We start from the raw sequence: 18896 nt of genomic DNA on the forward strand, positions 1-18896 counted from the left end.
TCCTAGAACCATACTTCTGCTGAGCTGCACATCTCATGCCTTACCACTATGGCAGCTCACAGGCACGTGCTGGGATGCTCCTGTCCTGCAGTCACCCAGGCAACCCACAAAAGGGTAAAGCCCATAGCTGTGGCCTTACCTGTGGGAGCCTCATTTCCTAGGTCAGGCAAAACCTGCTCGCATTTTAAGTGCTTAACATCTCTGGTTAAAAATCTGTCGCCAAGGAGATTCTACCATTACAACCCAGCTACAGAAGAATTGCCAGATCTGAAACCTGGCCCCTTCCATACCAGAGCAGCCTTTCCTAAGCTTCTCAGCCAGCTGTCATGAGCTTGTCTGGCAGTACCCTTCTCCTCCTGCTAAATGTGGCCCCACTTGTAGGCTGACCCAAAATTTGGTTTGGGAAACAATGACTTAAAGACAAAGCATTTATAAAGCTGATCAGAAAAAAACACAAATTTTACTGGAATCAGAACCTGCATATCAACATTTCCAGTCTATTTAGGTATTTATTTCTACAATGTGGACCATGTCATACTAAGTACATTAGGAGAATAAAATCGTGCACCTCAGTGTTCCAGACAGAGGAAATGCAGGTTCTGTGCTGGGAGCATGCATGAGAGAATGCCAAGTACACAAACAGAAACCCAGAACATAAATGTTTAGATTCTCATCCGACCCTTCTGAAGTTAATGGTATTCTTCCTTTTGCATCAGTTGATACTGGAGCAGGATCAAAATTAACAATCCATAAATGAAAAGAGAAACAAAAGGCAGATTTTGGGGAGTTCCAAATATGGAAGTAATTTGTTCTCCAAGACAGTTCAAAAAACCTTCGCTGTTTACTGTTACATCTTCACAGAACAACAGAAATTCCTGAACTCCACGTTCATGTACTGCTGTGCTCCAGGGCCCTGTCTGTACGCTCACCCAAGCAGCAGCAGGGCTGGATTCAGCAAAAGCTGCCAGAATCCCGGGTCTTTTATACCAAGCACAGATCTTGGGTGAACGCTTTGCACTGAGCCACTTTTTTTTCAGAAGAGCTCTGAGAATATCCACTGATCTCCCAAGGAGTTAGGTACATACCCAATTTTCTCAGTACACAGAAAAAAAAATGGTATTATCAAACTGCAACAAATTTTTGCAGGATCAGACATCAGTTCTGTTTACTTTTCAGTTACATAGCAATTTTTCTTCTAAATGACTCTGCAACTTTGACCTCATCCAAACGCCAGTGAAGTGAATGGAAAAAACTCAACAGCTTTTGGACCGTTCAGACCCCAAAAATTCATACTTCTATTGCATTCCTTTAGCTTCAGCAGCAACCTGGCTGGGAGCTCCAAAGCCTGCTCCGGGTGCAGCAGCGGGCTGGGACAATGGCTGCTGACTGCAGGAGATAAATGTGAGAACTGTTATGAAATCAAAACATATGGAAAATATTATGAAACTATTTAAAACCTTTGAAATACATAACTTAATCAACAAAAACTATTTCCGTGCATAAACTGAGGCACAGGTAGTAATTTTAAAAATCCAACATAGCTTGATAGTTTCAAGTACGGATCCTCTTTTCTATTTCATTTACCACCTTCATTTTGTTTTCTCTCTGTCTGTCAGTTGTTCATTTCTTTTTAAAGACGAAAAGAATATTCACCAGGCATTTTTCAATTTTGCCTTCTAAGTTAAACAACCCACACTGCACAGGAGGAAGAGTTTAAAATCAAGAATACATACTGCCAAAAATTGAAAATGATACTAGAAATGCGTTCATACATTTACCAACAAAGATGGGACACATGTTGATAATCTTTCTCTTAATTATTGCCCCGTTTATTCAGCATTTCCCAAACCTAATGTATAACATATGTTAAAATGATTATGCTGCTTCGACCTTGCAGCTCTGTTCTATTCTCCAGACTATTTCTTGGATCTGGAAGATACAACAGGATCACCGGGGTTTTGCAAGAACTGCACACCTGCAAAATGTAGTGAGCCCTAAGTTTTCCCCCATTCTAGTGCATTATACTACAAGAAATACTTGTGCAGATGCTCATGATAAGGACTCTGAAGACTACAATCATAAAACTTGAAAAAAATATTTTCCTGGTGAAGCTGAAATATGCATCTGTTCAGACAATTCAAGTCTGCTTGTCTTCATCTGCTACAAAAAGAGTCCACCATCAAAAATAACTGATACAAGAGAATTAAGACCAATGTCAATCTCAAGGCAATTTTTTTTTTAAATGTTCCAATTTCTTTATATACGACAATATCATCTGAAAAAAGACTAAAGCATACCAAAGCACTTCTATAAATGTACTTGTGTGCAGTACTCAGGCCAATGCAAACAGCCCTAAAAAGAAAGTTCGTTTTTGATAAGAGAGTGAAGATATCTCATTTGACCTTCTGTTCTCTCCTGTATCTTGACAAACTCAACATAAAAAGGATCCAATGCAATAAAATGAAATGCAGATCCAACAAGATTATAATTCTACCCCTGTGCAACACTGCCACTCAACCTTGCTAGAATTGAAGTAGGACCAGCACTATCTTCAATTCAGAAAGCAGCGGTTTTGGTTCTGTGAAAGCTGTGCTCAGTGTAAGAACCACAGAAGAGGACTCAAAAGAGATGGAGAGCTATCCCTGAATTCCACTGAGGCCAGGTAACTTCCTGCGGTGTGTTAACTTAAGGCAGCTTTGGTCTGTGCCAGTTCTTACTCCTGGATGATCACCTCTGCCACCACATCATCTTGATTCCTAGTAGGACTACCACATATAGAGTACTCCCAGCCTCACCTTTATACTACCCAGAGTGCTCCCCAAGTCCCAGGGATCAAACCCCCACTTATCACCTTTCAGCAAGCTTCAGGCTGCTCTGCACACCCACTGGGCACAATGAAGCGATATAAACAACGAGGACACAGTCCAAAGACCATTACAGATTATGTGTGGTCATATACTATTTGTTCATGTAGTTCTGCTTATTAAAGATCTTGATTGACAGCTAAATCGAACACTGAGAAAATGACCAAGGACTTTTTATACCAGTAGATTGGCTTTCACTGGTCAAAGTATTTCACTGCTTTTTATATGCAGGTTAGGATAACTTTTTTTTTTTTTTTTTTAAATGACTTGGCAAATGATTGGAGAAAAAAAAACATCATTAGATGGGCAGTACATTTGATTCCCAGCATTGGGTTTTGTCAAGCACTTGCTTGAAGCTAGGATTCAAAGTAAATTTTTTACAAATTTTTAAAGAAGTGAAATCAGATAAAATATCATACTCAGAGACCAAATGTTTTAAAATGTTGGTCTTGTAACTGCAGACAGTTACAATCTTATTGGAAGTAAACAACAACAACAACAAATACTACTAGTATTTCTCTAGAAGTTTGAAATAGAGAGAAGTAAATATTGGTCACCAGGACTCAAAAGGCAATGTCTCCTCAGCAGCAAAGCCAGACTAAAGTTAACTAAACCCTCTATTACCACCAATATAACTTCTCAATTAGTCTCCAAACTCTCCCTTTCCCAGCTTCTCAGAAATAAATTATTTTCATGGTTTATGTTCAAGTACACATTGGGTCGTACTGAGTTCACCACTGTATGATAACACTCAATGGATGTCATTTCCCATTGTCTTAAATGCAACCACAGCTCTTTCAAATTCTTGAGGCAAGTATACATCTATAAACACCAGTTCCTACTTGCTCTCATTCTTCACTTTCCCTCCAAGAAGCAAGTAAAAGTAGGGAAATTGAGGTACACACAATTAATTGGAAACATCACAAAATGTGCAGTGCATGTGACCTATTGGAGAAAATGCAGACTTCATATCTTAAATCTCTGCTCAAAGCAGTACAGTCAATAATATATATATATGTATATATATATATTATTGTTTGAATTGCAACAAATCACACAATCCCACATAAAAGCAGGCTCTAATATTGCTAAGCTTCCTACAAATGCAAATCAAAATATGTTTATCAGTAGAATTAAACAGGAAGTATAAATATAAAGTGAGTTGCCATGCCGAAGAATTAAGTTTCCATATACATAAGTATCTAAGCATGTTTTTTATGAAAGCTTTCTACAGAAGTAGTTACATATTTCAGTAATACACAGGATATTTACAATTTCCAGGTCAAACTCAACACCACAGATGTTCAGGAAGCACATTTATTGATGAAGTCAAAGAAATGCCTCAGATACTTCAGCACAATCATGTTCTATTGTATTTGAACAAATTCTAGTCACATAAGTCAGCAACATTTCCAAGAGATTTCAGTTAAAACTGAAATAGAATTTTTAGTAATGTGTGCAAATGTGACTCTTTACTCTCTTAGGGTTTTCAGTGAGCCTAAAGGAAATCAGAGCTCCCATTCTATCAAAATTCAATAGCAAATGTTATACCTATAGTATTTAAGTTCCTGTCAATAATTTCAGATCTATGCTTTCAGATGTTTGCTCTTGCACTAATCTGCTACAGGTTTATGGCTTAGTTTAATGCTACTCTTTTGCTAAGTAACTGTTCATGATCAGCCAGAGATTAAGAATAGTCCAATATAAAGAGCCAAGAGATCACAGAAAAGGACAAGCAAAGCAAGCTGCAGCACATTTCATACATCAGCTCACATAGCAGATGAAGACCTGAAGCCATGAGTTCTCATAAAGCACAAAAGTGTATTTCCTACTTCTCAAATTAATACTCTAGACCATAACACTGGAGTGTACACGTGCAATATACATGTGAACAGCACATAGCAGGCAAATATATCAGCCTAGCTATTTAGCAATTTAAGAAGAAATATAAGAATACAGAATAAAAAATAGAATAAATTATAGGAATTAAAAATAAGAATATAGTGCATGTGATTAATATACAAGCTTCACGAACAACTAACCACAAAACAGAATAAAAGCAATTAAGCACGTTTCTAACAGGTAGAGCCAAAAAACAGAACTGTGGTGTATTTCCATGAGAAATGAAGACTTCAAGCAGCTGCCTCATTGAATATAATACCCTGCAGTTGGATGAATTGCAGAACAGCTGGATTATTTCTGGAGAAATTCTGTATATACACAAGCATCTGCATGTCCACTAACCAGAGTAATTTACCAGACAAATTATAAATAAAACACTAAGACTTCTTGAGTTATGGGTGAAAAAAATTAGGTTCTCAAAGTATTGCAACAAAAACTACAAAAACACTGGTTCGGCACAGCACAACCACAGCCACAATGAACTGGCAGTAACATATCAGGAAAGGCCAAGAATTCATAAACTGTGACTGCACTGCCTCTGTTTCTGAAGGAAACTCCTCTAGCCAAGAAGTTGCAGGGAAACATGCATACATCAGGACCTACCTTACTACCTCAATGATGAATTCTCTAATTACTAACAAGTTCCGCTGCCTATTAACCTACAATAATGGCAGGATCCTGTATATATTAAACTTCACCATGTTTCCTCAATGGTTTTATATTAAGACATTATGACATCCACCAATGAATATGTGCTTGCATGTACTGCGTGTCTATAATAATATATCTATATTCATACAAGCAGAAAAAAAAACCAAACATGCTAAATCACTGAAAACAGGTACAATACATTCAGGTTGGCCCAGAACATCCACTGTGATCTGTGACTTTACACAACAGACTACATTTATATCTACCCTTAAAACTTTCTCCAATATTAGTTGTGCACATTCAGTAGATTCATACAAAGAGTTACAAGTAATGAGAGAAAAACTTAAAAGCAACATCTGGAAATCTAACAACAGAAGTGCTACTTAACAGAAATCTGCCATCCATTCAGCAGACTTACTCCCAGGAAATATCCTGAGGTTTGCTACCTCTGGGAGATAATTTCTGCCAGCCAGCTGAATGGATGATGCTCAACAAAACATCTTTTTAATGAGACTCCAGTACTGCATAAATGGTTTCCCCACAAGTCTGTATACCCTTGTTTGCACAAAGCCTGAGAAAGTCTGCCCAAACATTCCAAAGCTGGAAATATCACCAACAGTACTCTGTGCTGCTTTCAGTTGCAGAGATTTTTACTCCAGTTGATATTTCAGCCTCCCTCAAACCTTGCACAAGTGCAATGTGGTATATAGGCTCGCTTTTCTCTCTCAGCAGTCAAACAGGAAAAGAAAATTCATAAGAGAAAGCCTAGCCTAGCAACCAGAAAGATGCTGATGAACACTAGCAGTCCTTCCAGATCCCTCTTACTGCCAAAGGCCACCTGCTCTGGCTGGCTGCACGGCCCTGACCTCTCTCCATGGGGAGCAGGGCCTCTGCAAGCAGTGTGCACAGCCCAGCCAGCCCCAAGCCTACCTGCCAGCAGTGCTGCTGAAGCAGCCCGGGAGAGCTGAGCACGGCTCTGCTCCTAGCAGCTTGTCTAGCTGGATGCTAGGCAAAGAAATCCCGACGCTACACAGTGGAATGATGTAGATCTGTACAATCTTTACTATGAAGATCCTCTGGCCACATCTTCAATTCTGTTTCTACCTTTGCTAGCTTGAGTCCACCAGGTTCTAACACAATTCCTCAAAGAACACATTTTAAGTACTTTCCAGCTGCATAGAATCATTAATGGTGGAAAAGAGCTCTAAGGTCATTTAGTCCAACCCATACACCTACCACCAATATTACCACTAACCACGTCCCTCTGTGCCACATCTCCATGGTTCTTGAATACCTCCAAGGACAGTGACTCCAATAGATCCCTGGGCGTAACGGAGACAAAATCGCAGCTCCTCCAGCACTTGGAAGTCTTCTTGCAACCACTAGGCTGCCCTCCAGCAGCTTCCCTTGCTGCATGCCACAGTCAGTGAGCAGCACAGGCCAGAATGCTGCAGGTTCCCACAGGGCTCAGCCTCAGGAGACCAGAGCAATGCAGCACTGCGTGAGTGCTGTGCCTGCACCTGCCAGAGCTGTCATCCTAACCACAACAGAAACCTCGGATAGCCTGGCTGTCATCAACAAATAGAATTCAAAGCAAGGGGGCCCATGGCTGACCAGAATTTTCTGTGGCCATTGATTTGAAATACTGTATTATCAGAACGTACTTTGGAAGCATGACACTACCCAGGTATCCTCTTGAAGATGAAGTATCAGACAGACCTCTTGGAGAGGACTTTATTTGTTCTTTAAACTTATACAGGATTTCTGACCAAAAAAATCTTGTCACCTCTTCACTAAGAAGAACAGCTGTCCTGTGAATAGATTTTCATTGAATTTTACTTCACAATGAAACAATAGCTTTTCTCCTTGAATTAGACATTTTATCTATCAAAATATTGAACACTTCTCGTTAGATTAAGAATTTATTTCTAATGGTGTAGAAAAAAAAATTAACTGAAAAGTTCAAATTTGAAGAGTTAAGTATAAAAAGGGAGGCTATAAAAAAGGGAACAGACTTTTTTAGGAGGATCTGTTGTGACAGGACAAGGAGAAATGGTTTCAAATTAAAAGAGAGATTTAGATTGGATGTGAGGAAGAAGTTTTTTTGCAATAAGGTGGTGAGGCACTGGCACAGGTGGCCCAGAGAGGTGGAGGATGCCCAGTCCTTGGAGACATTCAAGGTCAGGCTGGACTGGGCTCTGAGCACCTGATGGAGCTGTAGGTGTCCCTGTTCACTGCAGAGGAGTTGGGCTAAATGACCTTCTATGGTCCCTTTCTACTCTAGCAATTCTATAAATTCTGTGTTTCTGTGAGTCAAGCATTCACTGCTTCTGTAGACCTAAACTTCAGCATATATTTTACAATCATGTCACTACGATGTTTTCCTTTTGACACAAGTAGATCTTCCACTCAAACTCTGCTCTTAAAGTTGTTCTGTGGTTTTGGTTCTCCAATGCAAAACTTTCTTCTTTCATTAACTACACTAAACTCATGAGGTTTACAGTCTCTTTAATATGCCTTTTTAAAATAAAGACAGAAGTTTGTGTTGGAGCAGCAGCAGATAAAACGGGTTAGAAATGCAGCTGCACCAATCTGAACAAGGAAGAAATAAAAATGTTATTTTTAAAAAATAATAATAATTATACTGAACTCGCCATCAAGATAGGACTGTAAATCATGGTTTAGCTGCTCTTATTGATCCAACACAAATACTAGGAGCAAGCTGAGATGTGCAGGGGAGGGAAAAAAAACTGACTGTGGTATGTTTTAGATCTCCTGAGTCATCTTTCCTGGCACAGGGCAGAGTGAGTCAACGCCACTGTGGAGGAAGCAAATAGATGGAGGTGGGCTGAGCTGGCTCTGCATTGGCTACATCTCATTAAGAGCAATTTAAAAAGGGATTCATCAAAGCTAAATCTTTGATGCCATGCTACAACAGAAGTCATTCCATCTGCAGACAGCATCATCAGCTCTGTACTTGCTGGAATACCGAGCCCTTTCCTCTGCCTAAATGCATGGTACAAAGTGCCAAAGTTTTACAGCTCCAAAATTGCCTTTGAGGGCAACTTTGTAATGCTTTACAAGACTTCAATTAAAAGCAGACCATACAATGAATGTTCATAATTTGAGGTAAAGATGTAGCACTGCAACTCTTCCATACACCCACAACAGTGAAAAGCATGACGGAGGCACAACTGCACTAGAGAAAACATTATTTGATCAACTAAGATCCAGATACTAAATTATTTGAATCTGCACTGACTCATGTTTTGCAGTAAGGATAGGTAACATCAATTGCGAATGATAGTTGCTCTTTTAAGTGAACTAGAAAGAAAATGCTAGCATGCTCACTGCACGTGGAAACGTCTATTTCTAGTTACACAAAAAAGGAACTTCACATACATGCAACACTCTGCGAGTCCCCTCAAATATACTTCCAATACCCCCTTCAGCACATCTCTAATGGAAGGCTCTTCGTTATTCCTCCAAAATAGGCATTTTGCTCATGAGCAGTGAAGATGGCACAGAACCCCAAAACCTGGCTCAGAGAGCTCTTCACACAGTGCAGTCCAGTAAAGGTCAACTTGGAACCCAGGAGCAATTCAGTGACAGCTGTATGTGCTGTTTTCTACATGACTCGCCTTGCTTCAGCCCTACATTGGTGTGCTTTTCACTGCTCCATTTTGAAACCTACTATCAGGTTCTATGGGGTACACGTGACCTCAGTGTATTAACAAACAAGGATCAGCAGTATTCTTGTTCACCCTTTTTTCCTTCCTCACCTATTACAGTAAAGGGATTAGAAACACAGAGACCTAGCACTGCAAGAGCAATCTCTCCATCACAAAATAAATTTTCTCATTCATTTTCCACACCTTGTCCTATTTTGCCTCCATTTTGGAGCTTGAAAAGCAAATTAGCATACCAAGTTTAAGGCTGACAGCAAGTCAAACAGAGAGTACTGAGTAGATCACTGACATTAAAGACATGCATAATGAGGAAACTTGCCACTGTATCAGTTTTATGAAATACAGTATAGGGTGTCAACATTAAGATAAATCATAGCACAGAAACATTTCTTTGTAATGAAGTCTCTTGTAAATTAAAATCCCTGTAAATGTTAATGGTAAGGCATTAAAAGCCACAACATCATGTATTATCTCTAGCTAATTGTGTAAAATTGTATTATGTGTAGCTACTTGCACAGAATGCAATTATAGAAGTGATATTCAAGACAAACTTCAAATAACTGAGGTAAATTCTCTTCCATATGCTTTGTTCTTGTCAAATATTAAAAGGACAAGTAGATAGGCCTATGCCCTGTATTTTGAAATTTCAAGGTGCAATTCTGTGCCCCTATTTGGATAGAAGACACAGCACAACACACACAGTACGCAGCACACACAGCCTGCTGTTAAGGGGCACTGTGGATAGCTGTGCCCTTGCTGTACTCTCACAACAGTGATTCATGCCAAGCAACAGAATGGCATCACAGTAATAAAGATAGCTACTGCCCAGTATGCATACAGATTGCCCAGTATGCATACAGATTTCTCTTTGTGTAAGTCCTCTTTGATCCTTGCAGTTCTGTGAGAAACAACTTTCTAAAACATTACTTTAAAAATATACAAAGGCAAACTAGTTTCCCCTGAATCCAGAGTTGAGACATACTTGAAGGACAAACTATTTACTTCGTAAGCTTCAGCTGAGGAGGGCCCAGCTCTTGCTTACAGGAAGACAAACACAAAACAAAGTACTTACTTCACCAAACATGTTTCCAGTGAAAGGTTGCAACCCCCAACTCACTGAGGCTTCTGCTAGGACTCTGAAGGAGTTACAGACCACTGACAGTTTTCACTACCTGTTTCAGGACAACTGGTTTAACAGACTGGGAAAACCTGCAGCACAGGTATTCCTCCCCCAGTAACCATCTCCAACTGTCAAACACAACATTAGAAAGTATAAATCACCCAGTCGGATTCCTGAAATGAATGGATCAGGATCACAAATCACATGCTATGCTGGAATTAAAACATTCAACTCCATTTACTGAAACAGACCTATACTGAGCCTTACCATCAAAAGCAGGTACCTAAAAGAGAAGACATGTAATAGCAACATAGCTGAAATAATCTTGCAACATCATATAGAAGCAAAGGTACTTGTGTCAAAGTAGAACTGGCACAGTTTCATTCTTGTAAAATACAATAAAGATTAATCTGAGATATTTACTTGTCCAGAAGATGAACAAAGCAGAATCAGCAAAACTCAAGCAGTAAAGCTTCATGGCTTCCACTGGGTTAAAAGCACATCTGCTTTTCCAAAACACAGTCTGCATAACAAAGCAAAAACACGTTGGCTTCCCTTACCTTCTGCAAAAGGTTCCCATTCATAAAATCGTCCCATAAATGGCTTGTTATTGTATGATGCACACTGCACTTCTCTAATACTTCTACTGCTTTCAGGACACGTCTGTTAAATAGAGAACACAGTTGCATTATAATCAAGAGCAATATTATTATTGCTTTCTTATTTGTTCACTTCAGAAGGTCAGTGAAGGCTTTGTCAAATTCTAATCCATATTAACTTCAGCAGACTCCTTTTCTTTAAAACAGATAGCAACACTGTGCTTTTAAGTGCTTGTAAGAAAAAAAAATGTTAATGCTATGGGGCTAAAGGAGTAACAATTCTGCAAAACAATCAAATTCTTCATTGAGTTGTCATTCCACTCAATAAAAACAATACTTCAAGATGAATTCAATAAACTAGATCTGAATCATTTCCTTTCCACGACAGCTTCACATTTCTCATTATTTATTTTTGGGCTCAGATTCAACACAGAGCACTGAACATACATGCTTCCATAACTTACTAAAAGCTGGGCACGCCACTTTCTTATTCTCATCCTATGTTCCAAAACAGTATGACTAGTTTTTAAAAAATTATTACTATTTCCATGTGCTACTATGACAACCATTGCCTTCCTCTGTATTTTAACTTGTGCCTTCAAACGCTAGCTCCACAATGCTTGGAGCAACGAGAACATTTTGTGTAAGCACACATATGTGCACACAGCAAGGCAGGGCAAGCTGAAGACATAAGAAACAACTTTTATTAGGTCACCTGCAATGCAAGCCTTGGCAGAAAAACCTTGTACAGATCTGAAACAAATTCCAAAAGTAAATATAAGTTAAATATTTAATTATTTTGTTATGCTTTTGTCCTCGAAGTATAGCAGTTACAGCAAATGACTGCTTGGTGTGTGGGCACACAAAGGGGAGCAAGATCTCTAGAAAACAGGGGTTTACTTAGAGAAGTTCTGTGCTTGGAGAAAAAAGGCAAACTTTGGTCATGTGCATTTTTACAGGTAAACATTAGATGATCCAGATGCCTATTAAAAACATAACTCACAAGCAACAGAAATCATAGGAAGAAATAGAACAGAGCAGCAGAATAATATTTTCTACAGGACACAAAATGCAATGGAAAACTAGATACATTGCTTTAAAAAGCAAAATAGATAAGTAAGAAAAGAATCAGTAATAAAGCAGATCAGATCTCTTAGGTCTGTTATGGGGGACAGATGGGACACCTTTGCAGTGCAAGCCAACACAAAGAGGTCCCAGAGGAAGTTCTCCCCAGAGGAGTTCTGGTTTTGTATCCACCACCCATATATGAAGACATTTGTTGTTGGATCAGTGAGAGCAAAGCCAAGACTTTTCAAGTGGGCTATAAACTGAACCGAAGTCATGGCTGTGGGGAGTTTCACTGACTGCTTTATCTTCTAGTAGAATCACTATAATAAGTCTTCAGGAATAAACACTGCTTCTGGCCAAACAGCCATCTGTGCTTAGTTCATCCACCCTTCTAAGGTCTCCAACTACATGCAAATACATCCTCAACAAGCCTTCAAAAAAAAAACAAGCAAACTTTAAAAAGTTTCACTGAAAATCAGACTTTGAAAGGATGGGACCAACAGTTTGTTTCTACCGCATAATACAGAAATCAAAGCAATATATCTGCAATAAGACATTTGTGACACAGCAATGCCACAAGATTAATTCAACCACAATAAACAAACATCAAGACTTCGAATCTTACATTTTTTCTGAAAACCAATCATATCACGTGTCCTAAAAGAGGACGAGAACCTGAGCTGGCATAAATTAAGGTCCTTACATTAAAATAGAACAGAACAAAGTCAGTTTGCACCAGCAAAGAAAGCAGCCTGAAGGGTTTCTTTTTGGTACACATTTCCCTTTTTTTTTTTTTTTTGGCTCATGTGTTCTGATAATCTGTTGCAAAGTTTTGTTGTTTCTTGTTTCTCCCTTTCTGAGCCTTGAGCTCATGCTCTTGTGTACCAGTATTTCTGGCTCATAAACCATTTCCTGTGCACCCCGTTCATACCAACTGCAGACAATGTAAGAATAAAAAAGATCAAAATATTCATTGCAGTTGCCAAAAAACAGTGCTCCCCTCCTCTCCTCTAAGATCATTTTTCTATAGCTGCAGTTTCTGCTTTTAAACTTACTGAAAAGTTGCCCACAGGACAGAGGCCCCATTGCTTTAAAGCAGGACAAAGGACTGACTAGTACACCAAACACACTGCATGGATCAAGCATAAGCCAGATGAAGAAAAGTCTAATTCTGTAACATCCCTGCTACTAAGAGAAGGCTCCAGGGAGACCTGACAGCGGCCTTTCAGTATCTGAAGGAGGGCTATGAAAAAGAAAGGGACAGACCCTTTAGTGGGGTCTGCTGTGACAGGACAAGGGGAAATGGTTTCAAACTAAAAGAGGAGAGACTTAGATTTGATGTAAGGAAGAAGTTTTTCTTACAGTAAGAGTGGTGAGGCACTGGAACAAGTTGGCCAGAGAGGTGGTGGATGCCCCATCCATTCGAGATCAGGCTGGACCAGGTTCTGAGCACCTGGATCAAGCCCTAGATGTCTCTGTTAATGCCGTGGCAGTGGTTTAGATGGCCTTTAAGGGTCCCTTCCAACTCAAATGGTTCTATGATATTTTAACAGGTAGGGGAAAAAAAAACAAAAAAGTAACAATGCTGTAAATCAGGTATTTGCCTTCAGCTAAGTGCTACCAAAATGCCAGGCATTTTCACACATCACGGGAGGCTTTCAGACCTTCCACTACCACGTTCTGTTGTGACTACTTCAATGTCTCAGCCAACTTTCCTTGTACTTTCAGATCATGAAATTGTAACAGCAGCAGCACAGCACTGTGCCAAAGGAGCAGGGAGTGCTTAGGGTAGAATATTTTAGAATTACTCCTTTCTGTCTGGAAACTTTAAGCCAAACTTCTTGAAATGCTCTGAAGGAGTTACACGTATCTATGTCTCATTATCATCTGAGATACACAGGCATGAAAGTACTCCGGGGGACAGCAACACACAGTATTTCTGTTTGCCAGGAAGCATCAGTTTTCTTTAAATTAGCTGCTAGTAAAACTCAGACTTAAAGCAAAGAAACTAGCCTACCCTACTTGGGAAAACATTCGAAAAACACAAGTTTTCAACAAATCTTTGATGCTTCCCCAAATTAACAAAGTATCGGCAATATATCAGAAAACTGTTGCTCTGCCAGCTGATGTGTGCTCACACTGGCATCATGCCTGCCATTAGCAAATTGCTTCGAGGCTGCACTGAGATCTGCACGTTTGGAAAAGAATAGAAGGGTCATTCTGATACCAAAGCCACCTTTAAAGGCAATTAAGACACAGACTAACATTTTTGGCACTGTTGCATTTCTACAGCCTACAGTGAATGGCCAACTCATTTTCCAAAGCCCACAGTCCTTCCGGGTTCTCCAGGCCTAAGTGTAATTCGTAATTAATATTTTCTATGTGTATATTACTATATATTAAATTAAGTCTAAGTAACCTAGTTACACTCAGTTTTGTCCTCCTGCAGTAGTTCTAGCTGATCTTATTAATCCTTTTCCATTCCAAAGGATAAAAACACTTTCAAAGGAAAACACTTCAAATACTTGTTTCTGAAACACTGAAAGGCAGCAATAGGTTCATTTAAACAACTGGAGACTGTTTTTCTTCCCCCCAAAAGTTCTAATTCTTAAAAATTATAACAGAACATGAATGCAACTGCCTGCCAATAAAAACAATAAATAAGGTATACTAAGTATGTCTAGATATCTTTGGCACAAAATACCTGATGATTTTTTTCTTCTTAAGATGGAATTAATGTTTGTAAAATCAAAAACAGGCAAGAAACTTAAAAATGTAAAATTTTTAAATTTATGTGAAGAACAGCATTTCAATAAAAATAGTGCTGGCCAGATCTAGTTGCAGTCCATGACTGCAGACAGTACACTATGAAAGTCTGGTTTTACACGCAATGAAAATTAACATCTGTGAATGCAACAGTATCTGGACAAGTTTAGGAAGAATCAGCACCTATAATGCTTCAATCCTGGCACTGCATCAAGCACTGCATTTGCTCCTACACGTCTGCTGCAGTGGAAATTATGCTTAGTTTTGGGGATCACCATAAACTATTAACTTCTTGCTAACCAGAGAGAATCTTTAAAACAAAGTCTAAGGGAGCAATTGCTACAGTAGTATTTTTCTCTCAGTGCTTTCAGGGGCCTGCCTGTCATGGGCAGAAAAGATAACAAAATAATAATAATCCAATTTTGTCTGCTAAGTAAGAGATGGGAAAACTGATTTATCAAATTATTAATCAAACAAGACAGTATCATTTGAAACATCTCCACACAGATTTGTGATACTGACTTCTGAAATTACTGCTGTTTCAGTGTGCCCAATATACACAAGTAGCATCTACTGCACAGTGCATCTGAGACTATCTACCAGCTGACCTCAACAAATGGCATTCCTTCTTTGGCTTCTCAGGACAAATTAACAGCCAGGAAAAGTGTTTTTTTTCCTGCTAGAAGTATACCAGATCCAGGAAAAACAGAACCTTCCCCAGTCACCATGGCATTCCCTCCCCATATTAAAAAAAAACAAGGAACACTGCATGTCTGTAGTGGAAGGTAGCTGACTTCGCTGACTCCCTGATCCCTGCCCCAGTAATCCCACTCCCTAAAGGTTTGTTTCAATTTCACACCCACAGTTCCATAAAGTTTTGTTGGAGCAGTAATGTAACCAAAGTTGACTATAATATTTCAATTAACTCTCTAGAAAAATCTAACAGCAAGAGTCCCAGTCAGGCTGCAGCTCTCTCTTGCAGGTCATGCTGTTAAACTGATGGTCCCCAACACTTCTGGCTGTGGGGTCATCTTCCACCTGCTTACATGTCAACACAGCACTGTAGCAAAAGCCTCTTCAAAATCTAACTGATCTCTCTTCAGCTGCAGTGGGCTAATCCACCAAAGTCAAACACTGTCAAAATATCTACAGTTTCTCTGGCATCATCTCATGTTATTAATCCACCAGGTGTCTTTCTACCCAAGTATTCCAATATTGCAATACCTTGCTTTATACTGAAGTCAAATTAATTCTATTTTGAAAGATTTTGTTTTCGTTTATAAAAATATCGCTATATACAGACTACATATTTGCCTACCGAGTCATCTCTTCTAGTTCCAAACATATATATCACCTGGATGTTCATACAGCCTTAGAAAGTTTAACCATTTCCTTTGCTTATACTTCCAAAAGCTCTCATTTTGCCTTCCTAATACGTTTACACTTTATGTCTATATTTGTACTTCCAAAGTAATTCCTTCACTATCACTTTGTTGCTACCTCATTTTTCCTCCATTTCTTTCACCTTCTGTCAATTCCAGCACGCTATCTGCCCCATTTCATGCTGAAATAAAACAGAATGTCACAGCTGCATGTCCGAAAACTATCAGGCTAATGGTCATGTTACAACTGAAACACCACTGGCATTTTCAGTAGCCCCACTGGAACACAGAAACTTTTTTTCCACAACTGATTTCACTTTGCACAACACAAGATGTTCTGACTTAACCTAGAAGAGCCTTTGAAGGGTCACCTGAGCAAAACCTTGATTAAATTTGCAATGTACCAGTCAAATACTGCATTAACGCATAACACTGCGAGCATATCTGCTAGTGATTGACCTTTCATCCCTTCTTCAGTAATTTACAGCTTCAAACAGTGTGTCTAATAAAAAAGAAGAAAGATCAACCAACCAAAAATAAGAATCTCTTTCCAACTTTACACGTTTGTGGCCTTTTCTGAATTCTGATAAACCTATTATATTAGACTGGGAAAAAAAAAAACTTATTTTAAGATTTTCAACAATTTGCAAAAGATTCAAGTCCAGCTTTAGCTTTAAATTAAATTTTAGCCACTCATCCATCTTACACATAGCATCCACACTGGTCTAACACGTCCGAATGGAAATGTGTGGCACTATTAAGCTTAGGAAGACTCACCAAATGGCTATAGGACAAGCATTAACAGTAGAGTTCCTCAGTAGCATCAAAGAGGTGTCAAGAAAATCATCAATTTCCGCTTATTCTTGTAATTTTACAAATGTTCTTCCAAATAATAATGACAATAAATGGATTCTACAGTATCTAAGTTTAACAATTAGAAAATGGAAAGCAAGTACTGAGAACAGATCATGCTGAAACAGAAAGAATATCATCTGGTGTAAAGCAATACACAAGCACGCCATGAAAGCCAGCACTATGTGAACTCACACCTGCCAATGACCTAGCCAGCTGCCAGTTCCTAGTCCTTTTTTTGATCCAGCACAAAAGCAGATGACTATTCACTCCTTCCAAACAAAGCCAGTTTTTCCAAAGTTCAGTTACCATTTTACTGTCCCAAATTTATTTTATTGCCTAGTTCCCCGAATGAAGTACTTCAGTACTGAGATTGGAGTGCGCAGACGATATTCTTTACTTAATCCTAATCAAGCATTAAAAATACTTGGCATCTGCAAAGAAATTTTAACTACTTTGTACAACAGCTGTACAACAGTGATATCATTTTCTCTACATAAATGTGCTGCATTAAGAAACCATGACAACAAGTATACTTGCATTCAAATATCTATTTATAGAGACACTACATAATGCTCAAGATAATTTAATTTCACACTATTGCCTCATTTAATGGGAAGTCAATTAAAACTTATTTCCATTTGACAAAATTTGGCTCCAAGTCTAAAGAATGGCTTAGCATGGAAAGCTTTCAGTCTTGCTGCTAATCCAGTGTCTTATGTCTTTGTTGTTCAAAAACATCATAGAAACAGCATGTTTTGTACTCATAGAATCACAGAAGCACCACGGTTGGAAAAGACCTACAAGATCATCCAGTGCACCCATTCACCTATCACCAACAGTTCTCGCTAAACCATGTCCTTCAACACAAGATCTAAACATTCCTTGACCACTTCCAGGGTCTTAGGAAAATGTGAGGTTTGCACATTAATGTAGCTATTTTATTGTAATAAATAATAATGATAGAACCTATAAACAAATAGAACTGTCCTAATTTTTATTATTTATACTAGAAAAATCTATCACTCCAAAACAATTTTTGAAAGACACTGCGAGCATCAGCTTTGAAAGACCCTTGGCCAACCCCCTAGTGTAACCAACACTTAAAAGAGAGCAGTTATATATTTTTATTTCAAGTAATTTGTAGAAAATTATACCAAATGAATACAACACATACTATAGTTTTCATCAAAATTTTACTTGATTTAAAAAAAAAAAACAAACAACAAACATTTCTCTTGAGAAGACTATCTTTCCGAGATGTAGCCTAAAAGTCCCCATTACTTTATTCTTCTATTCTACCAGCATTGCCAGTATGTAGAAATAATCTCCTACCAGTTTTTTCTGTCTGAAATCCTGATCATTAAATTTATAAATTTAATTTTATGCATTTCATTTAAACGATTGGCCTCTGTGTGGGAGGAGGGAATAACTGGATTGATTCAGCAGAAAGACTGAAAGTGTAAGAAAGTTTTTGATTTGTATTGCCATAATACTCCGCATCTTAATTAAAGAATCTAATTACAGCAAATAATCTCTGTTCTTATCCATAGTCTTCCATTTTACATGACAATCAGGGAACATAAATGTCTATGCAGGTTAGTATGAGGCACAAATGTACATGAGTGACATCCAGGGTGAATTCTGATAAACCTATTGAGAGAATTCATTTTGTTCTGTTTGTGTGAAGTATGACTTGCACTGGGGAGCATTTGCTGCAACAACACAAAGTTGCAGGCACCATAAATGTAATTTACACTCTGCTCCTGCTACCTCTCGGCCACAGCCACAGAAAGTGCAGCATTATTCTCATTTTAGAATTGAAGTTTCCACCAAAAAAATCACAACCACAAACATCCTAAGCTATCTGACACTTAAACTAAACCAGTTTAAATTAACTGACAGATACGTTTAGCATGTCGTATAAGCTTTGGTATAGCTACAGTTGGTAGCACTGTCTGTTTACTTACGAGTTCACTGAACTTTAACAGTCCAGGCTACAG

The 18896-nt window shown here is 38.6% G+C and overlaps 1 protein-coding gene across 2 annotated transcripts in view; it reads right to left on the reverse strand.

Annotated features, from left to right (window-relative positions):
* The window catches only part of THSD4 (thrombospondin type 1 domain containing 4), a 258583-nt gene that overhangs the window by 184135 nt on the left and 55552 nt on the right, over positions 1-18896 (reverse strand). For both annotated transcript variants that reach the window (XM_052671768.1, XM_052671769.1), the window contains exon 6: positions 10787-10889. In XM_052671768.1, the coding sequence (XP_052527728.1) occupies positions 10787-10889 (103 nt within the window). The remainder of the gene's footprint in view (positions 1-10786; positions 10890-18896) is intronic.

The sequence above is a fragment of the Tympanuchus pallidicinctus genome, unplaced genomic scaffold (genome assembly GCF_026119805.1).
Source record: "Tympanuchus pallidicinctus isolate F22 unplaced genomic scaffold, pur_lepc_1.0 scaffold12, whole genome shotgun sequence".
Taxonomy (NCBI): Eukaryota; Metazoa; Chordata; class Aves; order Galliformes; family Phasianidae; genus Tympanuchus; species Tympanuchus pallidicinctus.